This window comes from Odontomachus brunneus, unplaced genomic scaffold (genome assembly GCF_010583005.1).
Source record: "Odontomachus brunneus isolate Ranch 3 - 2012 unplaced genomic scaffold, Obru_v1 Obru_scaffold_005, whole genome shotgun sequence".
NCBI classification, from domain to species: domain Eukaryota; kingdom Metazoa; phylum Arthropoda; class Insecta; order Hymenoptera; family Formicidae; genus Odontomachus; species Odontomachus brunneus.
In genome coordinates, this window is record NW_022639455.1 from 953,599 (window position 1) to 977,022 (window position 23,424).

At 40.7% G+C, this 23,424-nt stretch overlaps 1 protein-coding gene across 1 annotated transcript in view; it reads right to left on the bottom strand.

Annotated features, from left to right (window-relative positions):
* Window positions 1–23,424, bottom strand: part of LOC116848058 (fringe glycosyltransferase) — a 136,085-nt gene that overhangs the window by 100,495 nt on the left and 12,166 nt on the right. The window contains exons 3-4 of the mRNA XM_032823805.1: window positions 16,774–16,822; window positions 11,780–11,882 (exon numbers count right to left, since the gene is read on the bottom strand). Of these exons, the coding sequence (XP_032679696.1) occupies window positions 11,780–11,882; window positions 16,774–16,822 (152 nt within the window). The remainder of the gene's footprint in view (window positions 1–11,779; window positions 11,883–16,773; window positions 16,823–23,424) is intronic.

The following is a 23,424-nucleotide window of genomic DNA, read 5'->3' on the forward strand; positions in this document are numbered from 1 at the left end:
CCACCCTCGTAATTCGCGCAGTTCACGCACGATTTTTTCAAACATGAATAAGATGAAGATACACTAAGAAAAAATACTTGGAAATTTATTTGTGGAATATAAAATTTACTTTTGTGAAGTCAAGATTATTTTCCTATATTTTTTCTCAGTGTACACCAATTTCTGGATACTGGTACCCCTAACTCTGAGCATTCTTATTGTTTCAAATACGAATCTTTAAACTTTCAACATAGAGAATATATATACATATATTTTGAATATATACACGTTAAATATTCGCAATTTAAATAAAAATCAAAGCAATAAAAATATAATCAGAGTACACCAAGGGAAAAATGTTTAATATTTGTAACTATAATCACATAGAGAAATAATTATTGTGAATTATCGCTAAGAAAAGTATTTTTTTTATTAAATTCTGCTATAATGTTAGCGATAACGATCTTATATACATGTTACTACTATCATTTTATTACAAAAAATATAGTTTGGTCAAAAATATCTATAATTGTAGTTACATCAACTATTTTTTTCTCAGTTTAGGTGCCAGTATTGTTAGTGTCCAGGCATTGGTATTTTTCAAGATTTTTTCGCGTTCAAAAAAGAAAAAAGTAATACTCCGTAAAAAATAATTGCAACTTCAGTATTTTCTCATTTCGGTCCGTATTCTGACCGCATATTCAGTGGTTCAGTAAATGTGGTTGTCTGATTCCCGAGTTGGAATAACATAGAATCTAATATACATACACACAAGGCGAATAAACTGAAATTTATGGATGGTCACGCTTAATGCTAAATGTGCGGTCGGAATACGATCCTTTGTCTCGCAACTGTCGAACACGAAGTTAATTTGGAAAATAAATGCAGCCACGTCCACGTGGAGAGCGCGTTATGTACGTTTTAGAAGACCCGAGGCGTTGTAAAAGCAGCTTTAGACGGGAATACGGTTTGTCCATTCGTCACGACGTCGTGGAACTCTTTAAGCATTCATAGCCGCTCAAAATGTGTCCTCCCCTCCCCGCGAGAAAAATTCAAGCAGGCAGAATTCAAATATCGTCTGTCATCTTTCTCCTCCCAATCCCCAGCGACAAAATATATTTGATCGTTATGAATATAAACGGATCATTATGGCTATGAACGTTATCACGCGTGCATCATCTTTCGTTTGACTGTTATAAGCTACATTCACGCCGTACGATCTACTCCAGAGTGCAATCCCACATAATAATCGTCAAACTATTTCATAAACTACGAGCCGCGATAATTCGAGGCTTTGTGTGTCTCACAGGAAGGTGAAATAACACGGTGTGTTATTTCAGCTTGACAATCGGACGCACGGGTACATCCTAAGCGTTAAGTGTGAGCTCGGAGTAGACGGACCTAATCTTTTAATAGCCGAAAAAGAGTGAGTGGGACATCGCGTCCGACTGGTAGAAAATTCCTCGGGATTCGTATGGCAGAGAGCACGCTCAGCGTTTGGCTTGTTAAGGTAAAAGAGTATCAGTGCCCGGACACGTACCCAATTCTGGATATTCTTCTTATTTTGGTCTTTAAATACAAAACTTTCAACATAAAAAAATATATATACACGTATATTGAATATAGACATATATTCTATGTTAAAAGTTTAAATATTCGTATTTGAGAAGGAAAATGATAAGATTGGCTACTGGTAATGCCGCATAATAAGCGCTTAGAGATGTCGGAAGGGCCTCGCGCTTTACCCTTCTGTTTTTCGCTTCTTCGCCGTGCCATTCCGCGATTCTCACCCTCGTGGGCGCTTCACCCTGCGTATGCTTCGTATTCAGATTTTCGAGTGCGTTGGCGTAAGGAATGCCGATTCCCTAACACGTATCAATCGTGCCAATCTTATACTTTCAACATAAAAAAAATATATATACACATATATTGAATATAGATATTCTATGTTAAAAGTTTAAATATTCGTATTTGAAGGCCAAAATGATAAGATTGGCACGATTGGTACGTGTTCGGGAATCGGTACTCCTACGCCAACGCATTCGAAAATCTAAATACGACGCATACGCAGGGTGAAGCGCCCACGAGGGTGAGAATCACGGAACGGCACGGCGAAGAAGCGAAAAACAGAAGGGAAAAGCGCGAGGCCCTTCCGACATCTCTAAACGCTTATTATGCGGCATTACCGGCAGCCCTATATATGTATAATACGCGGTCACGCGACGTTAACCATTGCGGGAACTCCGTGTCCAGGAGCGGTGCAAGTTTTTTGCACCGGTGATGTTGCTCTGCGCGCTCGTGGCGTTGGTAATTGTATCCAAGGATATCCGCCGTAATTACCGGAGAAACCGCGTTCGAAGCGGTGTTATTCGACAGAGAGAGAGAGAGAAAGAGAGAGAGAGAGAGAGAGAGAGAGAGAGAGAGAGATAGATAGATAGATAGATAGATAGATAGATAGATAGATAGATAGATAGATAGAGAGAGAGATAGAGAGATAGAGAGATAGAGAGAGAGAGAGAGAGAGAGAGAGAGAGAGAGAGAGAGAGAAACGGCGCGAAAAAAGCGGAAGAGCTGCCCTTCTAATTTGCAACGCGCATGTTAAAGTCGGCGCGCGTCTCGATCGAGACGTACTCGTACGCTTGTGTACGCGTGTATCAGCATTTGCATACGTGCGGTACGAGACATGTTCAAGGCTCAAATGTAACGCGTCTATAATTTGTTAAGTCCACCTTAATTGCGACGTCGTGTCTCAAGTAGACCTTACGCACTTGATTCACCGCCTGAGCGCCTTTTGTGCATATGTATGTGTATATGTGTGTAGAGGTATTGGTGATTCATTGTATTAAGTCGCGCGCGATATACACGATATAATTATACGTTAAAGTGTAATATTAAAGATCGAGGAGTATTTATTTTCTTTATTTATAGATGATATATAGACCTGCTTGTATCTCGCCGACAAAACGCACACGGAGAAAAATATTCGGTTATATTAACGTGAAGTTCATACTAAAAAAAGAATTTTATCGGCAAAACGAAAATTTGATACACAAAATTCGATTAAAATGGAATCAACCAGATGTTTGGTAATCAGAAAACTTTAATTGCCGCTTGTGTGCTTCCCTTTTTCACTAATATATCCTACTTGATACAAGTAAAAAATTTGGTAACTTCAAATTGTATGTACCAAATATCTCAGTTCCAAATACAAAAATAATTTTTCTAGTGTTTGGTTTTAATAAACGAACAACACGTTAATTTTTGGAACGCGGAGTTTCTGATTCTTTTATGAGAAAATTTTATTCCAAGAACTAGCAGTTCTGTTTCCTTCGACGAAAACGCGTTCATTGCAAACAAACTTTACGTTGATACATCTTTACGTTGAACTTTTATCTTATCACAATCCTTTATCTTCGTATTGAGAGAAAGAGACCTTCGGTTGTCAGGTATGTCGAAAGATAACGAAATGCCGGCGCAGGTGACGGCCGCAAAATCTCCCGGAGAAAAAGGTATTATTTGAAGATGATAGCAGCTATCGTTGTACAAACGGCACGGCCTAGTTAGGGACAGGCGGAGCTAATACGCGGCGCGCACCTAATCCTGTAGAAATCCTGGCACCGAACGACACTCTCTCCGAAATATTTACATTTGTCCAACGAGCCTACTCGGGTTCTGTCTCAAAATAGTTGAGTTAAAATTTCCGATAACGTCTTCTCCGCAGGAGCGTTCGTCCTCGAAAGTTTCATCAGGAGACGCGTCTCCGGCGTGGAATCCCGTAAATTCACGCCACGGTCGTTACGCCGTTCGTTCTTTATCGACGCCACGGATCTGAGCGGCTATGCGTGAAACACCTGCATAATTGGACGAAGCGAGGCGCGAAATCGTCGGTGATAATTAAACGGATGAGGTGTCGTGACGCGTTCAGCGCTAAAACTTCACCACGCGAAGAAAGGAAACGTACGTACGCGTTATCTCGCGGTCGGGCTATATAATCTCGTAGTTAAGAAACTCACTCAAAAGAACAACCATCATGTAACTCTCTCGTCAAGCTCATGTCGCGACGCATCATGGTCATTAAATCAGTGCGCTCGCGTAACTTTTTAATTTACGATTCAAAGCTACGACTTATCCCGCCAGACCTTTTCGAAATCCGAGATGCGAATTTACCTGACTGCTCCAACAGATTCACGACACGACCGTAAATTTTTGTGAAATGTTACTCGATTTTAAGTTTGCCATTTGACTTTTCTAATTAGCCATAATTATGCAAGAATGATCCACAAAATTATGACTCAAATTTTTATTTATCAATGAGTGGTCTATACAACCTTCTCCATAAATAAAACTAAAATTAATAAAAAAAAATCATTTTTATTTTTTACTAGTTTCGTCTTTTTTATTCTTTTTTAAGAGTTAAGCTTGTCAATGAATATCCTTCAAATGAAGAAAATTGACCATGCTGGATTTTTTTAATGATTGCGCAGTTCCTCAGTATTACTTAAATCGTGTATTTTCTTAAATCGTGTATTCAATTTTCATCAAATACTTCTTAAATCACATATCAAATTTTCATTTTTGAAACATATTTCATATGCGTTGTGGATTATTTTTACATAACGACCAATTGTTCTTTTAAATGCGGTCTCGCTTCTTTAGAGCACTCACGATTATCGGATACCTGCTACCCTCTTTTGTATGCGATGTATGCAAAATGGAAGGAAGAGTAAACTCGAGGTCGTAGAGGACAAGGAGGATAGGGTTCCGTAGAAGCGGAGGAAGGTAGTTAAAGACAGAAAGAGCAATAAGAAGCGCAGCAAACCCGCATGTGACATCCGAGACACTTTTTCTCTTTCCCCGGCTATCTCCTGTCGTCCTCTCGATGCCCTCTCGAAAGGCATCGGTTGGTAAGAAGAAGGTAGAGGAGATTGAATCGTCTCCTCCTGGCCAGCTGGTACCACTTCCCTCCGTCTTTAATCTCTTCCCCCTGTCTCGACCTCACGACACGAGGACGAGCTCGACGAGAGACAGCCCACCCTCTTCTACCTTCCCTTTACATTCTCTCTCTCTCTCTTTCTCTCTCAAGTTCCGTCCCTACTTCGTCGCGCCTCGTACCACAGAATCGTGGCGTATTGTAGACTTTTTGAAAGAACACAAAAGAGCACCCGACCGCTGTAGACCTCCGTGGAAAGGACTAAGAAAACCACGAGCAGCACGTGTTCGTTTGGTCAGTTCGAAAAAGATCTATGATATTAATTGTTTTTCCGGAAAGAAAGAAAGAAGGAAGAATAACCCAACTCGTGTCCTTCGATTTTCGGCGCCGTGTGAAGTTGGTCGCGACGGCAAGAGCGAAATGAAATTCTACGAGAAATGTATTGCAAACGTATAAACGTGTAGAACAAACAGTAGATCTCAAGGTATAGCTAAGTTTTCAGAAACAGCGTGAGAGAAACGCATATCACGAGTAACAGAGGGCAGAGGGTAATGTCTTGAACAATTAAACATCTTGTCGCGATGTATAAAAAACACTCAGCCCGTCGGGAATTCAGTAGACGAATTTCCCATAACAATCTGTCGTCGGTACTCAGAGAGCATGTTTGACCGAGCGGCGAGCGGGACAAATAAACTGGAAGTAGCGCGCGACGATGTATGGAAATGAGACGCGAAACGAGATCAAAGACGAGGTCTTTCTACATGCATGCCACAACTCACATGACGACGATAATCATAATAAATTAGCATAATAAGACGTGCGTGCCAACAAGTAATCAGTAGTTATCGGTAATCACGTATAGCAATGTGATGTATGCGAAAAAAAAATTGATTAATTGATTCGGTAAATTTATAGCTTACTGAACGACGTTCCAATTTGACAGATTTACGCAGAAGAAATTTTTTACGCACGGAAGTAATTATCTGTTCGTAGAACAAATTTATTTCGCGTTTTTGACTAATTTGAATTTCCGAAACAAATTCATTAATTTTCAATTCATTAATATTCATTAATTAATTAATTTAAAAAATATATAACGCTCTTATTCAGCTGAAAGAATCTCTCTGTCCGTACACAGAAAAAAAAAGTTTGACTGGACTAACCAAACGTCTGATGAAATATAAATGAGCCAGAAATTCGGTTATCAGAATTCTATTCAAGTTACAAGTTCTAATTAACGAAAAATCTTATAAACTCGAACAGAATTCTGGTAACTTCAACCGGAATTTCTGGTTCACTCATATTTCACCAGACATTCGATTGATCCAACCAAATTTTCTTCTGTGCGTACACGCGAACTTCCTGTATTATTATCGCGCAATATATTGAGTTTCCAAGACGCGAACAATTACGAAAATTTGACTGTCACTCAACCATACTTCATGATGTTTCTCCGACGACTCGCGCATTCAACACGAGAAAAAAATGATACGAAGATGAGCAGAGCTTACGTCATGTCGCGCATCACCGGTTTTTCCTCGTGACGAGAGCGAAGTTTTCAACGAGGCACGTAGATGAACCGTAAAAAGTTCCCCCGCGAGCAAGAGGAAACGAGTGGACAGACGGACGGACGTTCGGCGAGTGCGTTAAAACGCTTAATTGGCTTGTGACGAGTCGTCGCGACGGCGACGGGCCATTAAGTGTGTTTTCCTAGGCGCTGCCACTTCGCGTAGAGATAATATTTTGGGGATGCGTGGGCTGCGAAGACCGCGTACGTTAGTCGGTGTTTAAACCACCTTGGGCAAACACAGAATTTTCGACGATTAAGCCGCAGCAATAACACCGCGTTTGCAAACAACGCGGAAGCTCAGTTTACCTGCGATCACGTAGCAGGTCCATAGTCGCGTTTACCACCACGGGACAACCATACCGGCCTTTTGTTGCAGCTGCCGCCGTCTCCCCCGCCCGAAAAACGCACCTATGCAAATCCATTAACCTTCGGACAAGGGACGGCGGAGCTATTCGGACTCGTAAACGAGAACTCTCTCTTTTGTTACCGTCCCCAATAATTTTCCAAGACGAATTTCAACCTAATACCCGTAAACGCCTTCTAAGAATTTTTTGGAAAGCTGATGCAGCACGAATCATATTGATCATGACATATGCGTCACAGATTCATTCCTGAGTATCTTGCACCTCGGATCACCGAATTTTTCGATTAAATCAATAATTTTAAGTGAAATCATTTCAGCAATCAGACGAGAACACCGGCCAATTCAAACGTAAGTTACTCGAGAATAAGTTTTTATAAAAATTTCCAACGCGCGCGCCCTCTTATATATTTATAAAAAGAAAAAAATTGTTTAAACGTTTGTTTCTACAAAATACGAATGACGATTGGCATTCCAACGATTGCCACTTGGCGGTTACGAAATAGCACGACCTCAATATCCGTGCGGCGAAGGATTAATGTCTTCTTTTCATCCCTCAAGGAATGTTCGCAGCAGGCTGATGTCTGCGCCTATTCCGTACAAAGGCGAAAGATAGAAAGAAAAAAACAAAAGTGTACCTTACAGCTCCAAAATTCGTATCTAAATTCGTACAATAAGGCAAAACACCCGGAGAACCGGACTCGGCGGCGCCAAGCAAAAAGGGCGGACGGAAAACTGTCACAACTGTAAAAGATCTTTTCCCAAAAGGGTCTCGATGATCCACCTCTGGAAGTAGACCGTCGTAATTGCGTGGCGCGCAGTCGGGCCTCCGAGCACAATAGCCGACGGGGAAACGAGAGAAAAAAGCGGGGATATTCACCCTATGTTCGCAACCACCGAGCACCATCAAAGTCGACGGACGGCAGAGAGACAGGGAGAGAGAGAGAAGGAGAGAGAAAGAGAAAGAGAGAGAGATTGCGAGCATTCCTTGCGTTAGAGTATCGAATTGATTCGGATTCCTCGGCACATACCGAACTTACTCCCATTCCTAATGTCGAAGCGACACGGCTAGCAGTCACGACGCGATGGTATCGTGTATCAATCTCATAAGGAAGAAGCATTTAGTACCATCTCTCGCAGATAATAGACCCATCTACCTGCCTACCTAACTGCCTGCCCGCGCATAATCTACCGTACGAATCTCCGGTGCGGAAACGTCAGCGTTTGCTCGCGCCCGGAAAGGAATCTAACGTCATTGTCCTGGCTGCGGAGAAGACGTGCCGTATGCACGGCTGGCGCGCATAAGATCGACGTGTTATCGAGCCGGATATCGGCGTTACTGTTATCGAGACATTCAGCCGGATAGCCGAACCGGTAATGGAGACCCGGACGCTTATTGCGGAGGAAAAGAACGGAGACACGCGTGGCGATACCAGATAACCTCGGCGCCGGATAAACCTGCCTTCACCGGAGATATTTATTTGTCCGACTGGCGATATACTGGGTGTCCTTACGTCCGGCTTCTTATCGGATCGCCGTCTGCGCCTGAAATCGGCGCCAGGATGATCATTCGGAGAACGATTCGTGAAGACAATATGCTTACTCATGCCTGAACATCGCGAAAGTGATTCTTATTATTGTGCCATACGTGTGCGACACGAGCGAAGTAGGATCGCGAAAATAGCCGTCGAATGCGAAAATCGCGAATGACTTTTGGTCCCGAGAGCTAGTTCCCTCTTTTCTCCTTTCTCCACGAGAAAAATTCACGCTTCATCAACCCAGGCACATCGAGCGATACGTTATCGCTTTTACGCTGCTGGTGTGTTATTGTATAGTATGTCACGCGACGTATAAATAGAGGCGCGCGCAGATAATCTGAATAACATTCTGATGGATACGGTTTTATTATGTATTCAGAAGGGAGGATGCGAAAATTTGATCTCAAATTGATGGATAAATGGACGCATTTTTACGTTTGCATTTTGAATGATTCATTCTGAATAGAGATCATTTCATCGTTTTCAAAATCTCTTTCTTGTAAAAAAAAGCCGCTGCGATGTATAAATACTCGCGCACACATGCGCAAATTAAACGAGGTCTGAAATCTTTAAAAAAGCAAGTGAAAGTGTAGATGTTAATAAGCGCGGCGACTATGGCGGCAACATAAAAAGCGTATGAAAAATCAACCTGTTGCGCCCTTGGGCGAGGTCGACGGCAGCGTCGATTTTAATTAGCCTTCTAATTAACACGGGAGAAAGTAACATTCCGAGGAAGATGCGCATCTACCCGAGACGAAGTTTGAATTCCATATTAATAAATTCCGTCGAGCTTCAAGGACCAGTAAAAAATCTCGAGATTTTATATTATACAAGTTATTGTCTTATTTCGATAGTAAAAATTATTTATGACCGTTTTTGTCTATGTGAAAAAAACATTTCAGAATTATTTAATATTCAACTATTTCAATATTTCACTTGCTTTTAATTCTTATTTTTAATTTAAAAAACAACAATGTATTAATTAAAAAATTTACTCGAATACAAAGAGAATATGAGAGATAAGCAAATATTGAGTACTTTAATGATACATGAGCAGAATTGCGAATAATTAATTACTCTTTCAATCAATTAAAGAATTTAATTGACGATTAATATAAACCTATTCAATTAAAAATATTAGAATTAACCATTGACTTCAAGAAATATAATTAAAAATCATTCAATTAACGATTAATTTAAAGGAATTCAATTAAAAACTGTTGAATTAACGATTAAAACGAGCGAAAGTAATTAAAGATTATTCGATTAACGATTGAACATAGTCAATGTAATTAAAGGTTATTGACAATTGATATAAGCAAATTTAATCGAAATGCGCAGTAAGACGATTAACCAATTGATGTAACCAACCGAGCTGAATATATGTTTATATATATATATATATATATATATATATATATATATATATAAAAGCATATATAAGTTTATATCAATTTAATTGTCAATTAAATAACTCTTAATTACATTGACTATGTTCAATTCGTTAATTGAATAATCTTTAATTACTTTTGCTCGTTTTAATCGTTAATTCAACAGTTTTTAATTGAATTCCTTCAAATTAATCGTTAATAGAATAATTTTTAATTAGATTTCTTGAAACAGTGGTTAATTAAAATATTTTTAATTGAATAGGCTTATATTAATTGTCAATTAATTAAATTAGAAATTATTTACTCAAATCAATTATTAAATTAAGGCGAATTTAATTGATATTTTTACAACTCTGTCCATGAGTAAAAGGAATAATATATTTTATTCTCATCTCTTTCAAATTTTTTCTTTCTTCTTTTCCTTTTTTTAATTTATACTTTTTTACATTTTTATTGGAAATTTCGCTAGCGTTCATAGTTATGAATTATTTACGATTCTTAATTGAAAGCGCGATTAATTACAGATTCGTATTTATCCAGCTGTCTGGATTAATATTTGTTGGTATATGCAGCAAATATACATGCACAGATTGACGAATAATTAAACATCCATAAAGCTATTAATTAAATCATAAACCGATTGCGGACATACCGGCCTATAAATTTCGACTCGGGCATCTCTTTGTTATTGATAAACTCGTTAAACATACGCCAATATCAAAAACTTCCTGTTACATACCTGGAAATATGTGATATATCGTCGCCTGCGTCTCGACTTCCCGTTCCAACACCTGCTCTGCTGGCTACTTCGTCGTGGCACTCCGGATAGTCACTGACACTCGCGTAGGCGCGATTCGATCGAGAAACCGCGTGTTAATTAACGCGATACCGAGGAAAGGCCGCCACTCGGTGTTTCAATACTTCAATAACCCGACGCGAACGATAACGAACTCACCTAACATACGTAAAGCACGTCATACACGAGATAATAATTTACGTATTGGAATGTGTGATAGAAAACGCCACAGAACGTAATAGAACGTCGTGGAAACGCCTGAAAAAATACGCGACGCGCGAACATAGATGTAGCCACTTTGACGGCCCGGAATATTATGATAAGGTTGATTGTTTTGATCGCTCGTCCTCGCGCGGCGACGGTTGACTATTGACGCGGCATGACGTAAGCATTTTTTGCTCATTGTCTCAAGTCTCTTCGCGGTTGAACGTTACATTACGTCACACTAGCGAATCGCAATTTCCGTCAAGTGATTACAATATTTCGTTGGCTCTTGAAATATTCAATCAAGCTCTCGTCGCGACATCGCCTCAATTAACACGCGTTTTTCCAATTAAACCGTATCACGTGAGCGTCAGTCTCGCGAACTAGTGTGCGGAGTACTACGATGAAACAGCCAGGAAGCAGGATGCTAAATAATAATAAGACTGCGAATGCAGAATGCCAGAACGCGAACAGAGTTCTTGTTTTATATAACAAGAAATATTTAAATGATCGAATAAAGGTTTGTGAAAACGTATTTGAAATTGATTATGCTCTCAAAGATCATAAATAATTTACATTTATGGATATTAGTCCTGGAAATACAAGTAGAATAATAATCAAGAATTAAGTAATTCTGAAGTAAATCTTCCTTTAAGATTCAATATGGAGAAAGCGATAACAATTATTCGAATATCAAGAGATAAGTTATATATAATTATTTATAATTATATATAATTATATATAATTATTAATATTGTTATATATCTAGATTTTTCACTTGAAATCTCTTCAAGTTCGACAGAATTTCCAGGATCAAAAATTTCGCCTCGGAAATACTATTATAGTTTTAACGCCAAAAGATACAAAAAGGAAATTCGAAACAAATTACATTTTGTATCTAGCGTTTACAATTTCTGTAAAATTGTTTAAACCTTATTGAAGTTAGCATTCTGTTAGCGTTAATGTTCAATATGATGCGTCTATCAAAATTTCAGTTTTAAGAAACTCACTTTCGATTGCTGGCGAGGAATCTGTCGAATTCAACAGACATCTTGCAGCATAGGGCCCGCCGATTGTGCGAGGAGGAACACTTGGTGTCGATCATGTGGCCGTCTGAAAGCAAAGGAAGGGAGTTGAGTTGCGGGGTGGGCGTGCAATTAATTAAGAGGTTAATAATCATCCTTACGAGCCGCTGCCACGACGGTCTAATTAATTCGGGCTGATGGTTCACGCTTCTTCGGGAGCGCTACCACCGCCTCAACGGGAGGATATATCGCGATCGAAATACACACTCACACATATGTATATACGAAGTATTCTTTGCCAAACATCGAGATCATAAATATAATCGTCTTAAATCGAGATCATAAATATAATCGTCTTAAATTAAATCAAATATTTCAAATTTGAGCTTTATAAAAAAAAAGAAAATACACAATAGAGGCATGAAAACTGATGGCAATTTTACGTTGCAGTAAAATTTATTCATTGACATTGCAACAGTAATATCCTGACAATAGATAATTGTGCAACGCGAAAATATGTAAATATACAGAAAGCGGGACGCGCGATGAGAGAGAGAGAAAAGAATTGTTTAATATTATATTTGGTCATATTCGATCTCAATATTTCACCTGAATTTAATCTTTATTTTTCATTTCAAACACAATATAATGTATTAATTAAACAATTTACTCGAATACAGAGTATGCGAGATAAGCAAATATTGAATAATCTAATGAGATGGTAGGTGGAGTAAAAAGAATTTTACATATTTTATTTTCAGAGAAATTAATCTCGCTTCAATTCCTCGACGTAAACGATATTTCTCGACGCATCGTTACACACGAGATTTCCGGCGCGAAGTTGTCAGCATCCACACCTGGGCAAACCACGAAGGGTGGATCGAGTTCGAGTCAGGTAGGAACTGTAATGAGAAATGGCCGACGCGGAGGTGCAAACCGGTGCAGAGCGCGTGGTGAGGTCAAATGTCGGACGGTGCCCGAGGGTTCGCGTGCTCATCCCTCCTCCTGCGTCCTTCCGTACCCGATATTATCCTCCTCGGGACCCGCGTCCACCCACGCTCCGCTGCCTCCGCTCGTGACTAATGCGCGGCCCGAGTTATGAGCGGGGCATGAAATAATGTCGAGTTTATTAAGGAGCGCCCGTGCGCTCCTAATGATACCCGCGCAAATTTCGTCATTTCTTTCGCGCGAGATCATTCACGATGGCTCGTTCATCATGCAAATTAGCAACCGATCAGTGACGTTTTCCAGTGACGCAACTAGCAGAGTTTAGAGCGATTTATTTTGTTCAAGAGAAAATAAAGAAACTATTTTAATGCAAATATATACGCTGAAATTATTGAGAACGCAAATTGTTAATTAAATTTTAGGTAAAGTAAATTTTTTGTTAACTTTAGAACCCTAAACATTAAAAATCCTAAATATGGATAAATTTCACCCAGTGCATCTTCCTTTACTTATAACTTCTAGAAAAATGATTAAAATTTTTTTCAATTAAAAATTTCATCTTTTTTCAATTAAATTTCATTTTTTTTTTAAATCAAAGTAGAAATATTATCGAGGAATATGATTCTATTAATATTCTTAAGCAGTCCAAAATTGGGAAAAAATTTTATTAAAGAAACAAGACACATGTTTTTAGGAATAGTAACGTTTGTAAAGTTGACCGTTGCTGCAGGATCAGTGTCAGCTTTTATTCGCCTTATTTATGTTTCTCTTTTTTAGAGACCTCAAACTTATTAAATTTTATATCCGTATTTAGGATTCCAGAGTTAAGATGATTTTTATGAAATAATTGCAATGTCTCTGACGAATTTTCCACCGTCCGCATTTCCACCTCTGAAACGCGGAAATAAGCTAATCACCGTCTGATTTCAAGTTCATCTCGTAAATTACGGGCATGTGTGGATTGTGCGCACGCGTTATCATTTTTCATCTCGCGTTTCGTCGTCCGAGAGATTAATGCGCGCGCTACGATACCACGATAGCGAGATACTTTCTCTTTCGCAACTCCTGCACTCGGTCGAGAACACGGCGCCAGTTATGCATCCGAAATGATCGAAACTGCACGGACTCTTCGCGAAGACTCGCTTCTCACCTCGTCCGCCACACGATATACTATTCGCGTTCGCAGTGCATCCTTCCGCCCTTCGCCAGCCGCCGTCTCTCATTATCCGTTTTCTCCGCCTCCTCGTCATCTGCATCCGCGCCCGAGGGTGCAGTTGGTATGCACTATAGCAAGCCGGCAACGATTTCGCCGATTAGAATTCGCCGTTGCAGTTATTATCCTCGGTACTCGCTACTGACTCACGCGCGAATATAAAGCGCGAATGCAATTTTGAATTGCAACAAGATAAGAGACAGGAATATCAAACGAGGTACGAGAACATCTCATTGATGTGTAAATGATTCAAATATACGGCGAGAATTTTGCGGCAAAAATCACTGTGAGATTTTGCAGCCGAGGAATAGATCGTTATTCTGTAGTAATTCACTATTACCCTTATTTCATGTGTGCTACTTATATTTCAAGAACCGAAACGTGCTATTAAAACACTCGCTATATTTCTAGCGAAATTTGTCATGTTCCCTAACCAGACAAACTTTACTGATAGTCTATAATATTTTTGGACTATTAAAAACATAGTCAAATTGAAAAAAATTAATATGAAGGAAAACTATAATATTCTTGTGTAAAAACATAAAATTGAAAAGAATTTATATGAAAAGAAAAAAGCTATAATATCCTCTTCGTATAAGTTTGAGAGAAAACATTTCCACTCTCTCCCTAGATTAGAACCTTAAATAAATAGGTAAAATTAACCCAGACCAACTTTTCAAACGTTACCGTTCTTAACCTTAGAAGTGTAAACATGTGTCTTGTTTTTTTACTATGACTTTTCTCAACTTTATTGAATCGCGAAAAAATTAATAGATGCATATTCTTCGACGATTAAAAAAAAAAGATTGAATTCCGATCATTTTTCCAAAAGTTATAAGCAAATGAAAACACGCTGTGTAAAATTTACCCACGTTTGGAGTGTAACTTTTTAGTGTTCAGAGTTCCAGGATTAATTAAGATATTGCTCTATATTTTCCAGTGTCATCGATGAACTCGCTAGAGAGCAACTAACACGCGAGCAAACACGCGGTCCCGTGTAATTAATTGTAATGCGAAGTTTAATAGTCAAAACAGTTTAATCTGTTCGTCATAAACATCGTGTGCTCACTCCAAGTGCTCGATGCCAAGTTTTAAAGTTCTGCGCGTAGGGTGGCTATCGACGCGATCGATCGATCGATCACTCTCGAGGGCTCGTGCAATATTCATGCGTGCAGGAGAAGCTCGCGCAAACCGGTCGTTCTAGTGTATACAGAAACCTAATTCGAGCAACTCGCGCACACGTGCCCGAGTTCGCCTGACTCTCAGTCTCTCACTCGACGTTTCGTTTTCTTATTGGACATCCGGTGTCTCGATCAACGGATAATTATCCGATATTGGCGCGTTAACGTATTTGCGACACAAACTAAGCGATAAACGATTTACGAGTGAGACATTCCCCCCAACGAGAACAAAATCAGCCGAAGTAGAGCATCTTTTCTTTTTTATTTATTCCTGAACATAGTATGTCGTAGATTGTATGAGATATGAGACAAGTCCGATATGATGATCATAAAACAAGGTTTCCACAGGTTGCGTGTATGTGTGTGTGTGCGCGCGCGCATAATATACTGTAATTATTATATGCTATAACTGTTATACACTGACAGAAAAAATATCTAAAGAAATGAAGAATATTTATTTGGTGGAGATATTGATAACATATTTACTTAAATCTAAATTTTTTAATTTAAATGGAACAAGCAATAACTTTCATAAAAAGCAAAGGTTACAAGAAAATGTATATTCTCTTATTTGAAAAATATTTTACATTAGCATAAATAAGTATGTCATTAGTACCCAGCGAAAAATGTTTTTCTCTCAGTGTATTAATATTCAGACAAACCAGATTTTCTAGATTCACGGTGGATTAGATGAGCGAATGTAGCAAATTAGTCAAGTTCCGCTGAATTACTAATGTCCACCCACGATTAATTTGGATTAACCCAAATTAACCGGTTAATTAATCGACTGCTAAATTTGCGCGATGCGCCGTGTCTCGTGATATTAAATATAAAATAGAGCGAATATATAGAGAGGTGACATCATTTTCCTGTTGTTTTGGCGCCCTCAGGCAATTGCCCAAATAAACCGCACCTTAATCCGATCCTGAGAGCCGAGAGACGGAGCAGATATGACTAAAGTTTCGAAATGATTGACGAGCGACTCGGTTTCTACGAGCGGACGAGACGAGCTCCTGCACACGCGCTCGTTTCGCCAGCAATTATCGCATAAACGAGAGCGGCCATTAAGGTCCGCCGTCGTAATTATCCATCGTGCCTCATATTACACCAAGGATATACGTACACTTAGCCCGGGTTTCTTTTTTAATAGAGCCATTTATACGGAAAACATTTACGAGTTCGCGCATCGACAGGTGTTCTCACGATTTCGAGATTGTCAGAATTAAACGGGACAGAGTCGTCGCGATCATGCCTCGCGCAATTCTACTACCCGCTCTTGCGGATTCTCACAGCCGGTTACAACAAGCAATTTCGATAAATACATACTATTGCAGTCGTAAATCGAGCGCAGTGTTGCCTTGTAAGTCTCGCCGTTAAACCACAAATTCTGGCAGGACCAAAAATCGATCTGCAATACGGCAGACTAAAGCCCGTATTAACAGTCGTCACTTGAAATTTGTGTTTAAATTTAGAACCGTATCAATAGTCAGAATTAAAAAAGAAAAATTACCAGCAAACTTATGAGACTTTAAATAAAAATTACAGCTGAAGCGACAGATGCAAACGACTGGACGATTTATTTGGTTTTGCCATATATAGGTAAGATTAGAGAATATTGCAGAGAAAGGGTTACTCACTCGTCTGATTCTGGAAGTACGGGTCCTCCCTGTCGGTGAAGAACCAGGTCTGTAAACAGAAAGAGGAATTGTGTTATATTATATTTTGATTATACACGGCCGCCTTTCGAGCCCACCCGACGCGGCGCACACAATAATCGCGTTGCGGCACGTACGCACTTGATTGTTTACCGCAGACCATCCCGGCAAACAACACGCACCACGTATCGATCATAAATTTCAGTCCTTTTCTTATCCCTTCGAAGCGGGTCGTTCCATTCGCGTCAGTTACACGCCATAAATTCACCAACCTTGGGGCACTTTGCGCCGCTACAATATTCCTCCCGTTTGTATTCGCGAAAAGCCGAAGTCGTACGGACAACTTCGGGACACGAGGCAAAAACAAATGTTCTGTAGAAAGCGAGTCGCGCGTAATGTCCCGACGATAGCCGAGCGTGCGCCAGCGATACGTTATGCGATTAAAAAAGTTTCAACAGCCACGTCGATAACAGTATTTTTTCTAGTAATCTCCTAACTATCAACTGTAAAATGAACGCATGGCATCGAATTTCGAAATGCATCCTGTGGCCAACAGGAAAATTCGCCTGAGAATTACTGAAAAATAAATTCTCTCGTTGGATATACAGTTGCGTTGCGGAAATCTTTAATGAAAAAAAAATGTTGCGAGCTTTCTGCTGACTGTATCTTCAATCGGAAACTACTCGAGTTCCTCGTTTATTCTACCGCGTTAGAAAATTTATATCGGAACGAAAGAGAGAAAGGGAAAGGGAGAGAGAGAAAAGAGAGAGCTGAGACTTTCCATCTGTATCTGTCGCATCGTATCCCCTTCCGTGGCAGTTGCATCTGGACGAACGTATCGCGGCGTCGTTACGTTACGATCGCCGTACACCGCACGTGTTAAAGTAGTCGTTTATTTTTAGTTCCCAAGAGTAGTTCCCTTCAGGAAGTGAACGAGCAAGAACGAGCGAAAGGGGATGGTGCTCCAGACGTCAAAAGCATTGTATCGCGATGATTTTCACGCGATCTCGACGTATCGCCGTAAGGACCGGCCCAGGGAAAGAGAGAGAAAGAGAGAAAGAAAGAAAGAGAGAGAGAAAGAGAGAGAGAGAGAGAGAGAGAAATAAAAGAGGAATTTTCACGAGGAAATTGTCGGCGCGAGGCAATCTCGTGTAATTTTACACTCGCCGCTTTCTCCGCACGAACAGCTAACAATCTCGCGAGCGGCGGCGCGTTGCGGAATTACGAACTAATTATCCCGATATTTATACGTCGTCTCGGCGTGCGTTCATTAAACGAGTGGGCGAATTGCGCATCGTACCGACGTTCAGTCTGTTTTAATTAGAGCGAAATTAAATCGCTTACCTCGGATAGGTAATGGGCTGCTAGCAGTGATTAATAAATCACGCGTGGCTTAATCGATGGCGCAATTACCGGGTAGAATTCGGTAAACCGCACATAAGTCAGTCAGACAGTCAGTTAGTTAGTTAGTTAGTTGTTTAGTCAGTCAATCAGTCAGTCAGTCAGTCAGTCAGTCGCGATCGCAATCCACGGAGAGTTTTAATAGCAGACAGCGTAATGGAAACGTATATACGTAGATTCGAGGTGCAGCTTACGCGGCTCGCATCGTTCGATCTCGAGTTCAGGTTCGACGACACTTTTCCGGATGTCGCAGTGGCGGATGTCCGGGGGATCAAGCGCGACGAACGTAAAAATAGCTTGTGCAACGAGAGGCGCTGCAATTGCGACGGCAATTTATCTGAGGCATGCGGATAGAGAAAAAGTGGGAGACCGGAGAACTCAGTCAGCGTTCCCAGAAAGAACACGAATATCCGGCAACGAGTGTACGTCGTGTACAAAAATAAGAGCCGAGTGAACGTGTGTCGCGATGACGTCAGTGGCACCGGCGTCGCATTACACCGACATAATTGCATTAATCCGGCGCGTACGCCGTACTTAACGCGTGGCGTCGTTAAGCTGATCTTCGGTCTTTTCGCGGGAATTTGTTGAGTCCGGCCGAGTGCTGGTCGTACCGCGATATATAGCCACCGTGGCTTGGGGATATGGGGAGCCGTATTAAGAGCCGCTCGTTACGTCTAATTAGGCGCGACGAATTCGTCTTGCGCCGCGGAGGAGAGTTTCACGATCGCCCCACCTACGCGAAATGAACGTCGTGTCCGCCCCGGCAAACATCGAAGTGGAAATTACGAGAAAGAGAGAGAGAGAGAGAGAGAGAGAGAGAGAGAGAGAGAAAGTATATTGCAAGAACTGCTACGCGAATAATTTCGTAAAATTCTACGTTTAAAGGAGAGCAAATTTTCAAATTAAATAGACGCTGGTTCTCAATCAATGGCGCAGCAGTGCTCGCTGAATACTCGGAACAATCGACTGAATGGCAAACGAAAAGTGTGCTACACTATAAAAAAAAGAATCAATTGCAACAATTCAAATCGAGTTAACGAACTCAATTTGAGGGATAACCAAATTGCTTTCATTTTGTCAGTGCAGTTTTGGTGTATCTTTTTTTTTCAAATTTCTGATTCGCGTGTAAAAGTGAGTTCAAAATTTAACTTAATAATGAAACGATCACGAAACATCACACTAGGAACAAAGTACCTGAGAATTTATTCATCAGAGTTTATCTTTGTGAAATAAAGTTTATTTTTTTACTGCGAATAAACCTCTTATATTCCACAAATAAATTTCCAAGTATCTTTTTCTCAGTGTATCGATCATATCTGTGATCTGGTTTACTCAACCTATCAATTTGTTAGAATTCAACACAAAAACGCAATTACGACGTAAATAAATAAATAAATAAAAGATAAATATCAGATCTGTTCAACACGAGTGCGAGAAGATATATCTTCGCGCCTACACACGGCTCTTTCGAGCCTCGTTCGTGGCACGCCGAATTCTCTCCATGACGCACATACGCTCATATCGTAATCTTCAATCAAGCAGGATTGGATAAATATCGTTCGGCGGTGGCGCGTCGATTGTATCGCATATATTGGGCCAATTGAAAACTACAGCGCCGGCTCGCCGCGCACAAAAGAGGGGCAATGGAAATTAAGAGAAAATAAATTCGCCGAAGCGCGAGCGAGCTCACATTGGCGCGCCGCACGAAATTGCCTCGGGGTCTTTTAAGAGTTGCTTAAATAACCGAAGTAATCGACCAATTATCCAAAGCCAGTTCCGACCGGTGGAACGACCTTCGTCGATTGGGGGATTGCAGCAACGGCCGAGTCATTCCGAATAACGACATCGGGCGATCCACAATCCGGATCCTTTTGTGGATCACGAAAATTTGTGCCTAGCCGTGTTCACACCTCACGCCTAATGACACGATAATCGGATGGCATGACTGTCGAGTCTTGATGAGAGACGCAACAAGAAATTCCAACCAGATCTGTGCACCAGCGGGAGCCTGGAGCAAATCCGGCAGAAAAATATCCGGAAGATTGTCGTCAGCGAGAACGCGAGTCGAAATTTGGACCCTACTTTCGACTTCAGCATCTTATTTGACGCTTACTTTGATATTCGTAGTCTACAATATCAACTTCTTTTGATTCTATCAATAAATAATCGACATCATAATAGATTCTTACGTGAACAATACGATGGTGAGAAATTAGATCGACGCCAGACGCTTAATTTCAACATTATGGAACAATTCAATGCCGAGAGGTCCTCTTTAGGACTTACAAGTGGCATTTTGTGCGTTTCCCGCCATTTAAAGGGTCCAAGTAGGACTTGACTGAGTTTCCATGTGTATTAAACATAAACTGATCCTTAAGAATGTACAGATGTTAGAAAGTTCAGGCCGAAAGTGGGACTAAAATTCCGACTCGGCAAATAATCGAGGTAAAGCTGCGGCGGTTTTCATCATTGAGCGAGAGAAGTTGATGCAAATAAGCCTCTAGATATCTGAGCTTAACTAGCAAGAGATGTCTTTACTTAATTCTCGGTGTGATCTGTTGCTACTGTAATTTATCTCGATGAGATCTTGTTTGGGTTTTAACTAGTCAAAATGTGTGTTTAATAGTATTGAGCAATCAGGGCGAACGATGAAATCGATCAGGAGGTTATCAGTAATATTAGGGATTTAGAGAGCAATCTGCGTAGCAGACGATCGTGAGATATATCATCAGGCGTTCTCAAACACGCAATCGTTGTTGTAAAAAAACCGAGATGTATCGCAAACGAGGCGCAGAGCCCGATTGTTTTCGCGCTTTCTGGGAGGCGGCTCGGGAGGGCAACTCTCTCGAGTGAACCGTGCGGGTATTAACGACTTGACCCCATTATCGCACCGCATAAAATGCCGGGCACGTAAGAACGAGAAAAGAAGTAGGTGGCGAGGTGTATAAATGCGGCCATTAAAGGCCATTAAATAACGCCGCGAAAGGGTAGCCGAAGAGAGAAAGAGACGAATGTAGGGATTGCGGCGGCAGTAAACGCTCAACCAATGTTCCTCCTCAGTGAAGCGCATTATTAAATGGCGTCAGCTTGCGATATACGACGTATTAATAATCAAAACATCGCGACCTACCGCTCGACGCCGTTCAGTTTGAAAGAGGAACGTAGGAACGCGAACTTGTCAACCCTCTCAGAGCAAATTTCTTCACCTACAAGACGATCAAGTATATTAGATTCTTTGATGTCGAATGAAAACATTCACTCGACGATTCAGAATGGAAAATTCACTCTATCTAAAATAAATCACTCAAGTAATCCGACTGTCTTTTTGAGTGAAATTTCGCTCAAAGTAATTTAGAGAGTACAACACCCGCCTTGCTTGAAGTTCGCGACATGTGCGCAATTTTCGCTATGATCGCTCATTGTGAAATTCAAAGAAATCCCGTGAGTATACGGTCCACATTTCCGAGGCATACAGCCCCGCATATAATTCGGCAAGAAACCGATCCATATTTTCAAGGCATATTGCCCCGCAGATAATTCGGAGCCTCGGGCAGGCGGTCGAGTTCCTACCTGAGTCTATTATCTAAGCCGCGATAAATCGCCGAACGTAAATTGGATCGTGAATTTTTAATTCCGCGGGCAAGGCGGAACGGGCGCTTTGCAATCGTTCGAAATTATTGGCGTGCTTTTATTGTTTTCTTTTCCGTGTCGTGTTTGCTTCGAGAAACGCGCGCCTCTACTGTTTCATTAATATTTAAAACACTTCGGAATTTTAATCTAAAACAAGATATAAAGGAATGTATCTTTGATCCAAAAGTGAATATTGCATTTGATTAATCGTGAAATCAAACGACTGCAAATACTGTTCGGAATCGTTCTGTGCTTTTTGCAGCATAGAAACGTTCTTTCGTTCTATTTTTACGATATCACGTGTTCGCCGGATATATTGGATTTCCGCAAACAATGAAAACACGAGAGTCAATAACGTTCTAAACCTTTCTTTCTCTCTCCTTTATCCACGAACGAAGGTACCGTCGTTCCGGTCGACTCGCGGGATCGCAGCGCATCGCTTAATTATCGAGAAAGAAGGAACGAAAAGGTGAGTTTGTCGGGAATGCTCTCCTCGTGGGTGGACTAAGTCGGCTAACGCGGAGGTCGCCGGGGTCGGAGGTAAGTCGTGAGATCTTCCCACGAAACACAAACGACGCCGTACACACGACGCCGGACAGAGACTTTTATTATTCCCACCGCCCTTTTTCACCGCTCGCGTCGCGCGGAAAATGCGTACCGAGTCACGGGCAACGACGTACAGAGTAATGAAAAAGCGTGAGATCGGCGATGAAGGGGAAGGGGAGAGAGAAAGAGTAATCGAGGATGCGAAGCAAACTGAGAGACTGCAGCGCGTCGTGAGAATTACAAGCTGTTTAATTACCGCCGATAAAAAATTATTCTATGGTCTATTTTGAACAAGATAAAAACTATACTGAGAAAAAATATATAAAAAATAGTAAATATTTATTTGGCGGATACTGATAATATATTTATCTGAATATAAGTCTTTTATTTAATCAGCATAACCAATTGTTTGCGTGAGAAGCTAAGGTCTCTTGAGGTTTTCTCTTGAGGTTTCAAGAAAGTATATATTTTCTTATTTGAAAAATAGTTTATATTAATATAAGTAAATACGTTATCGATATCCACTGAGAATAAATATTCGCTATTTCTTGGATATCCTTTCTTTCAATGTGCAAGGACTATTTTTAATCACTTATCATATGCATATAATTTGTAATTTCGAGTCACTCGAGCGCGGAAACAATAAGCGAGAAATGTTGACGCGTTAAATTCGACTTATTCGGCTCAAATATCGCTGATGACGAATTAATGAGGATTAATACAAAAAGCGGAGGATCTTAAGAGGCACGAAATCACGATAACAAATGCGTCCAATTGCCGTCTCGCATTATTCGCGACGTGAATCGACGCGCGAGACTCGAGAGACGAGTCGGGCGTGAAATCAAAAGTCCGATGGATGGAATCGAGTCAGAGTATCGATGAGCGACACGAGGCGACGACACGAGGCGACGACACGAGGCGACGACTCGCCTTACGGACCTTCATTCCCTTTAGGAGCGTGGCAGGTGAGAGAGTCAACCTTGCGGGACTACACAGGAAACGCGTGAACTCGTGCAAATCCAGGTAGCAATTATCCGGAAGAACGGTATATTAACC